The following is a 9,243-nucleotide window of genomic DNA, read 5'->3' as shown; positions in this document are numbered from 1 at the left end:
AATCAGAATGGTAAATAAGAAGTTTAATATGACAAGCTTTATAAATATATACTTGCTCTCCTTTTCTTATCACCTTTAAAGACATAAAATTATATAATATAATAATTATGATGATTTATTTTTGGATTTATAACATATAAGCATATTATGTATAACAATAATAGGATGGGGAAGGAATAGAGCCATATAGTAGTATAGTTTTGATATTTCACTGGAATTAAGTTAAATTTTTCAAGTGGAAGGAAAATTATACCAGATGGCCATCTGATCTATGGAAAGGAATTAAGAGCACTAGATTTTTCCCTCATTGTTTAATTTCTTGTAAGGAAAATTAATCATTGAAAGCCAAAAATAATAAAATATTACAGAGTTTACAACATGTAGAAGTAAAATGTATGATAACAGTAGCACAAAAGCAGGAGAAATGGAGGTATACTGTTGCATTTGAAGATTTGTGTTGAGTCAAAGATGTGTATTGTGTAGCCTAGAGCAACCATTTTTAAAAAGTGTAACTACAAAGCCAATATTCAAGATAAAATAGATTTTAAAACCTCAATCCAACAGAAGGCTCAAAAAAAGAAAAAAATGGGTGGGAAAATATAGAAAACAAACAGATGGCAGATTTAAACCCAATCATATCAGTAATTATATTAAGTATAAATGGTGTGAACACTCAAAATAAAAGGTAGAAATTTGCTGGTATTAAAAAATGTAGACCTCAAAGTGAAAAATAATACTAGGGATGAAGAGAAATATCTCAGTGGCAAAGAGATCCATTCATTAAGAAGATATAAAAATCCTAAAAGTCTATCAAAGTTTCAAAATATATGAAGTGAAAGTGACAGAACTACAGAGAAATTGATAAATCCACAATTATAATTAAACATGTCAACACTCTTCTCTCAGTAATTGATAGAACAATTAGGTAAAAAGAACTCAGTAATGACGTAGAAGACTTAAGCAAGACTACCAGTCAACTTGAATCGAATGACTTTTATAGAACACTCCACCCAAGAATAGCAAAATGTACCTTCTTGACAAGTGCATATGGAACATCCACTAGATTATTGCCATTTTAAATAAATTTAAAGGGATTGAATTAATGCAGAGTATGTTCTATGCCTAACAATTCAATTAGAAGTCAATCTCAGAATATTTGGAAAATTCCCAAATATTTGGAAATTAAATAGCACTTTTCTGATTAACCAATGAATCAAAGAAGAAAACACAATGGAAATTTAGAAATATTTTGAACTGAATGAAAATGAGAAAACTATATCAAAATTTGTTGGATGTCAAAAAATTAAAAATAAAAAAGCCCCAGACCAGATGCATTCACATCCAAATTTTACCAGACCTACAAAGAAGAAGTGGTATGCATTCTGCCAAAATTATTCCATAACATAGAGAAAGAGGAAATCCTCCTCAACACATTCTACAAAACCAATAGTTTGGTATCCTGGCTTGATACCAAAGCCAGGAAAGAACACAACAGACAACAAAACTACAGACCAATATCCCTTATGAATACAGATGCAAAAATCCTCAATAAAATACTAGCAAACCAAATTCAACAGATTATTAAATAAAATAATCCACCATGACTAAGTGGGCTTCATCCCAGGGATACAAGGATGGTTCAACATATGTAAATCAATAAATGTGATTCACCACGTAAACAGAAGCAAAAACAAAGATCGTGTAGTCATCTCAATAGTTGCAGAAAAAGCATTTGACAAAATTCAGCATGCTTTCATAATAAAAACTCTCAACAAACTAAGCATAGAAGGAACATATCTCAAAATTATAAAAGCCATGTATGACAAACCCACAGCCAGCATCATATTGAATGGGGAAAAGTTGAAAGCATTCCCATTAAGAACTATAATAAGACAAGAATGCCCACTGTCACTACTTCTATTCAACATAGTGCTGAAAGTCCTAGCTAGAGCAATCAGGCAAGTGAAAGAAATTAAGTGTATCCAAATCAGGAAAGAGGAGGTCAACTATCACTTTTTACTGATGATATGATCTTATATCTAGAAAATCCCAAAGATTCCACAAAGAGACACCTGGAATTTATAAATAAGTTTGGCAAAGTCTCAGGTTACAAAATCAATGTGTACAAATTAGTAGCATTCCTATACACCAGTAATAGTCAAGCTGAGAGTTAAATCAAAGACTCAATACTATTCACAACTGCTACAAAGAAAATAAAATACCTAGGAATATACTTAACCAAGGAGGTGAAAGATCTCTACAAGGAGAACTATGAAACTCTGAGGAAAAAAATCACAGATGACACAGACTAATGGAAAAATATATCATGCTCGTGGATCAGTAGAATCAACATTGTTAAAATGTCCATACTACCCAAAGTGATTTACAGATCCAGTGCAATCCCCATCAAAATACCAAGGTCATATTTCACAGATCTAAAAAAAAAAAATAGTTCTACACTTCATATGGAACCAGAAAAGAGCCAGAATAGCCAAAGCAATCTTAAGCAAAAGGAACAAATTGGGAGGCATCATATTACCAGACTTCAAACTATACTACAAGGCTATAATAACTAAATCAGCATGGTATTGGCAGAAAAATAGAGACATAGACCAATGGAACAGAACAGAAAATCCAGATATAAAACCATCCACATAGAGTCAATTGATTTTTGACAAAGTAAACAATAATATACACTAGGGAAAAGAATGGCTTATAGCAATAAACACTTAAAAAAGTAGAAAGACTTCAAATCAACAACCTAGTGATGCACTTCAAGGAAGTAGAAAAGCAAGAATGAGCCACACCCAAAATTAGTAGAAGGCAATAAAGATCAGAACAAAAATAAATGAAATTGAGACTGATAATACAGAACATCAAGGAAATGAAAAGTTGGTTTTTGAAAAGGTAAACAAAATTGACAAAAAGTCTAGTTGGCTTGACTAAGGGGGAAAAAAAAGACCTAAATAAATAACATCACAAATGAAAAAGGAGACATAAGAACTGAGACCATAGAAACACAAAGACTCATTAGAGACTATTATGGATAAATTCCTGGACACATACAACCTATCAAGATTGAATCATGAAGTAATGGAAACTTCAATAAAATAATAACACGTAATGAAGTTGAATTTTCAATACAAAGTCTCCCATCACAGAGCAGCCCAGAACCTGATGGCTTCACTGCTGAATTCTACTAAACATTTAAAGAAGAACTAATAACAATTCTACTGAAACCCTTCAAAACAATTGAAGAGGAGGGAATAGTTCCAAACTCAGTCTGTGAGGCAAGCACCATCCTGATACCAAAATCAGACGACACAACGAAAAAAGAAAACTACAGGCTAATATAACTGATGAACACAGAAGCAAAAATTCTCAACAAAATACTAGTATGCCAAATTCAACAACAAAAAAAGATCATTCACCATAATCAAGTAGGATTTATCCCACAGATGCAAGGATGGTTCAACATACACAAGTCAATAAACATGATTCATCACATTAACAGAACCATGAACAAAACCATATGATTTTTTTCAAAAGATGCCAAAAAAGCATTCAATAAATTTAACATCCCTTTAAAATAAAAACCCTCAGCACATTGGGTCTAGAAGGAACATACTTCAAAATAGTAAAGGCCACATATGACAAACCCACAGTTAACATCATGCTGAATGGGGGAAAACTGAAGGCCTTTCCTCTAAGATCTGCAACAAGACAAGGATGACTGTTTTCACTATTTTTATTCAAGGTAGTATTGGAAGTCCTTGCCAAAGCAATTAGGCATTCAAGTTGGAAAGGAAGAAGGCAAGTCAGCCTTTTTCACAGATAACATGATCTTATACTCAAAAACACCTAAACCAAAAAACTGTTACAACTGATAAAGGAATTCAGTACCGTTGCAGGATACAAAAATCAACATATAAAAATCAGTAGCATTTCTATAATATATGACAACAATGAGCAAGCTGAAAAAGAAATTAAGAAAGCAATCCAATAGCTACAGAGACTATAAATGCCTCGGAATCAATTTAACTGAAGAAGTGAAGGATCTACACAAGGAAATCTATAAAATACTGATGAAAGAAATTGAATAGGACACAAAAAATGAAAAGATATTCCATGCTCATAGATTAGAATTAATGTTGTTAAAATGACAATACTACCCAATGCAATTTATAGATTTAATGCAATCCATATCAAAATACCAAGGACATTCTTCACAGAAAAAGAAAAACTCCTAAAATTTATATGGAACTACAAATGACCCTGAGTAGCCAAAGCAATCCTGAGCAAAAAGAACAAAGCTGTAGGCATCACACTACCTGACACTGAAATTTACTACAAAGCAAGAGTATTTTATTTTGAAAATGAGTGTTTTTTTCTTACTCATGACTGAAAATACTTCACACCTGTTTCTTTTAAATAAAGACATTTATTTGGAGAATATTAGTAGCATGATAACTCAACCTCACCAGATTTAACAGTTCATCAGGTCAGGCAATAGGTAGAACATGTCCATGTGAACGTCTCATAAAGAAACGGATGACCACCTCCATAGCTGCCTCCACCTTCTATGTTATGACTGGATCATTCCTAATCCAAAATATGAAGTTTTGGGACTTTTTCTCAAAAGGAAAACTTGGGGGAAATGTGTGAAGCAACAACATTGACATCCTTTTTTTTTTTTTTTTTTTATGAAACTTTAACTGCATATTTCAGTCTTGTGGAATCTTTTGTGTTATTCTGACTGTCAATAAGAATCAAGGGACTATGTTGATGATTCTTGATGATTTCAGCAACACTTCCAAAGTACTAGAAAAAGAAAACAGATGAATTATACATTGGCATTTATGTGAATCTTCTTCCACTTTCTCAAGTTAGTAAAAGTTATTAGGTCCCACTTGACATTCTTCCCAAAAAAGTCTAACAAAGACTGTAACCTTCAAGGTGGAAGATTCTGGACTTTCCTATATTCAGTAAGACAAAAAACACACTAACAGTCCCAATTAGTAAAACTGCATAGAGAAATTACTTCATTGAGTTATGATATAATATTTTAATATTTTGCTTTTTATTTAGTGTCAAATGTGAAACTATCATACGATGAATTTTTCTTCATTCTTTACAAAACAGTTATCTATTACTTTGCCCAAGTCTTAGATATGAGAATTTATGTAATAAGTTAACCTTAGAATTTAGTAACAGGAAAAAGTTATTTCTTAGATAAATTACAGGTTTTTGAACAAATAAAGAAAGCTTTATAAATCCTCATATTTCCATTTTTACTTAGCTCCCAGTTAGCCTTAGAGTTAACTTAGTGCCTAACAATGAAATTGCATACTTGGCTTTGACCATACATATTTATTTTTATATGTTTTAATCCCTGTTGTCTATGGTGTTTAATTTAATATTATCACATTTTTTTTCTGAAAATTGAAGTTTTAAACGAAAGATAAAATAAATGTTAACACAGACCATGAAATGAAATGCATTGACTATACAAAAATGCTACAAGTTCACAATCACCAAATAAATGTATTCAGAGTCATTTTTAAAAGGTGGTAATTGTTTTGCAACAGTGCCATGAGTTTACCAATTACTATCAATTGATTTTATTGTCTCAATTTTTCAGATAAAGACAAACATCTGGGATAAAAATGTTGAAAAGCCTTTATTAATGGTTTGGCTTTCAAGTATCTACATGTTGAATAAAGTAAAATATTTATAATATTGGCCAATTTTTCAAATGAAATGCCAGTTGTCTTTTAGATAATTGGCTATCTGAATATTAGGTGAGGGAGGAGGAGAGACAGGGACCTTCAAATACCTTTATTCTTTATTCCTCACTTTCTATTCAATCATTCAGACCTCTTGCATTTTCCAGTGAAATTCTTTTATGATAAATCCCACAAGACATTCATTCTGTTTGGCATAACATGTTGTTAAACCAAATGCAGTTGAAAGTTAAATTTATAGATTGAAGGGCTAGGAATCAAAATAGTACAACCTCTTTGAACTGGAATCCAACAGAAAAAGTATGTTCTGAACCCAGAAAGAATAGGAGAGAGTTGCTGTACTTACACAAACGAATATTTCATTCTGTCCATCTAACCCCTGAATATTTTTGAGAATTGCCTTGTAGCATTTGGGGACTGAAATGTTTACAGTAGGGAGTTGAGTTGAAATGTCTGAAGTAAGGAGTAGAGTTGAAGAATATTTGCAATTTAATTGAAAGAAGAATCAGGTATAACTTAGTTGCACTTTTCCCTCAGTTCTCTTTTTTTTCTGTTTACATTAATTCAGTGTATTTGAGATATTCACATATAGACAGAAAAGAAAGACTTGTTTGATAACTCAAAATCTCATGGCCAATAAAATAGTCATCAAAGCTGTAAAAGTACTCAATACTGTATCACACAATGCCAAAAAAGCTACATAAAAAGTTAAACAGTTAATCAGTTGGCTACTTTTTTCTACCCATATACACACAAATACAGACACACAGACTTTTAAAAAATATCCACATGGTTGACATCATGTAACCAAAATTTTTGTTTTCCATTCAGATGTTCATTCAGTATATGAAAGACATGATCTTTTTATTGTAGATAATTTAAGAGTTTTAATTGGTTGTCAGTACCTCCAACTGCCATTATAGTAATAGACTACTTATTTTGGAATCCATAGGTTGGATATGTTAGGAGTAAGGTAAAGCTCTGATCTATCAATTCTGAAGTAGGGATGAAAATCATTAGGCCCAGAGGAATCCCTGTCTACCAGTGCATTTCCTAGCAGGACAATTAAGTCCAGAGCCCCTCTGGCAGCTCAAAATTTATGAGAGGGAATTTCAAGGCATCTAAATAGGACAGTTCCATCACCCATCCTTAAGCCTCTTATAGAAGAATCAGACCCCTGGAGGGGCTTTAGAATGTTAAATGATAATGCAATCTACACTTTAAAACCCAAGTTTGGTTCTGACCAGTGCTCTCAGATTCAAGAGTTTTACATTTTCTAATTATCTGAGACTTTATTTATTTATTTATTTATTTATTTATTTATTTATTTATTTATTTATTTATTTTTGAGACAGAGTCTTGCTCTGTTGCCCGGGCTAGAGTGAGTGCCGTGGCGTCAGCCTAGCTCACAGCAACCTCAAACTCCTGGGCTTAAGCGATCCTACTGCCTCAGCCTCCCCAGTAGCTGGGACTACAGGCATGTGCCACCATGCCCGGCTAATTTTTTCTATATATATATTTTAGTTGGCCAGATAATTTCTTTCTACTTTTTTTTTTTTTTAGTAGAGACGGGGTCTCGCTGTTGCTGAGGCTGGTCTCGAACTCCTGACCTCGAGCAATCCACCCTCCTCGGCCTCCCAGAGTGCTGGGATTACACACCGTGCCCGGCCTATCTGAGACATTATTAAATGCAAAATAAAATCCCAAACTATAAAAATCCTAAAAGAAAACATACAGGGAAAAAACTTCATGACATTGGATTTGGCAATGATTTTTTGGATATGACCTAAAAGCATAGGCAACAAAAGCAAAAATAGACAAATAAGACTACATCAAATGTAAAACTTTTCTTCAGCAAAGAACACAATCAACAGAGTGAAAAGGTAATCTACAGAATGAGGGAAAATATTTGCAAATCATATATCTGATAAGGGGTTAATATCCAGAATATATAAAGGACTCCTAAAACTCAACAACAACAAAAAAATCAAATAACCTGATTTAAAAATGGACAAAGGATTTGAATAGACATTTGTCCAAACATGATATATAAGTGGCCAACAAGCATATGAAAAGATGTTCAACATCACTAATCATCAGAGAAATGACAATCAAAACTATAATGAGATGTTACCTCACACCCACTAGAATGGCTACTATAAACAAGCAAAAAAACCCAGAAAATAACAAATATTGGTGGGGATATAAGGAAGTGGAACCCTTGTATACTGTTGGCAGAATTGCAAAATGGTGCGACTTCTACGAAAAAAGTATGGCAGTTCCTCAAAAAAATTAAAAATAGAATGACCATATGATCCAGCAATTCTGGTATATACTCAGAAGAATTGAAAGCAGTGTCTTAGAGAGATTTGCACACCCATGCTCATAACAGCAGTATGCACAATAACCAAGAGGTGGAAGCAATGCAAATGTCCACTGATGGACAAATAGATAAACAAAATACATAGATACAATTAGATACTATGCAGCCTTAAAAAGCAAGGAAATCCTGTAGCATGCTACAACAGATGACTTTGAGGACATTATGCTAAGTGAAATAAACCTGTTGCAAAGGACAAATACTCTGTAATTCCACTAATACAAAGTATCTAAAATAGTCAAATTCATAAAACTAGAAAGTGGTTGTCAGGGGTTGAAGGGAGAGTGAAAAGGGAAGTTGTCTAACGGGAGTAGAGTTTCAGTTCTGTAAGATTAAACAGTTCTGGAGATTTATTTGACAACAATGTAAATACAATATACTTAACACTACTGAACTATACACACTTTAAGATGGTTAAGATGTTAAATTTTATGATGTGTGTTTTTTACCATAATTTTTTTTCAGAAGCAAAATAAAGAACACACAAGACCTTTTCAGTTTGTTTTACAAATGCTATGCTTCTGTCTGTACTCATTCGGTCAGATCAGTGTATTCATTCATTAAGTATTAATCAAGTGTCCACTGAAGCCAGCCACTGTGCCCTGGTTCTAGAAATACAGATATGAACAAGACATAGTCCCTGGCCTCATCTAGTGGAGAAGACAGACACTTCAGCAATTATGACACCTAACAGTTCAAACAGTAAGAAGTTCTGGGTTGAATGGCGCGGCTTTTTCTGAAGGAAACTTGAAAATAAATATTTCTTACCTTGAACTTTGTTTATGCTATTTTCTCTGCTTAGATTGTTCTTTCCATTTTTCTCCTCCTCCTTCCCTCCAACTTTCATTCTACTTATTCAAATTCAACTCATAATTCAAAAGCAGAAAAAGTATCACTCCCTTTCTGAATCATTCATATGTCACTCCAGCTCATATTTCAGAGTTCATTTATACAAACAGGCTGGCTAAATTGAGATATGGTAAACATTGAGTTTGGTCCAGTTTAAAGAGTCATTAAAGTTCATGTTTGGTAATATTTAAGACTCATATGATGTTTTTTTCTTGCTGCAGACTCATAAGCTCATTCTGGTACGAGAGTTATAGTCTAATGTTCCAACTC

At 33.0% G+C, this 9,243-nt stretch overlaps 1 protein-coding gene across 2 annotated transcripts in view; it reads right to left on the bottom strand.

Annotated features, from left to right (window-relative positions):
* Positions 1–4,421: 4,421 nt before the first annotated feature.
* Positions 4,422–9,243, bottom strand: part of BLNK (B cell linker) — a 63,503-nt gene continuing 58,681 nt past the window's right edge. For both annotated transcript variants that reach the window (XM_045567949.1, XM_045567950.1), the window contains one exon: positions 4,422–4,821. In XM_045567949.1, the coding sequence (XP_045423905.1) occupies positions 4,702–4,821 (120 nt within the window). In that variant the 3' untranslated portion in view covers positions 4,422–4,701. The remainder of the gene's footprint in view (positions 4,822–9,243) is intronic.

The sequence above is a fragment of the Lemur catta genome, chromosome 14 (genome assembly GCF_020740605.2).
Source record: "Lemur catta isolate mLemCat1 chromosome 14, mLemCat1.pri, whole genome shotgun sequence".
Lineage (NCBI taxonomy): Eukaryota > Metazoa > Chordata > Mammalia > Primates > Lemuridae > Lemur > Lemur catta.
This window is presented reverse-complemented; position numbering and strand designations above follow the sequence as displayed.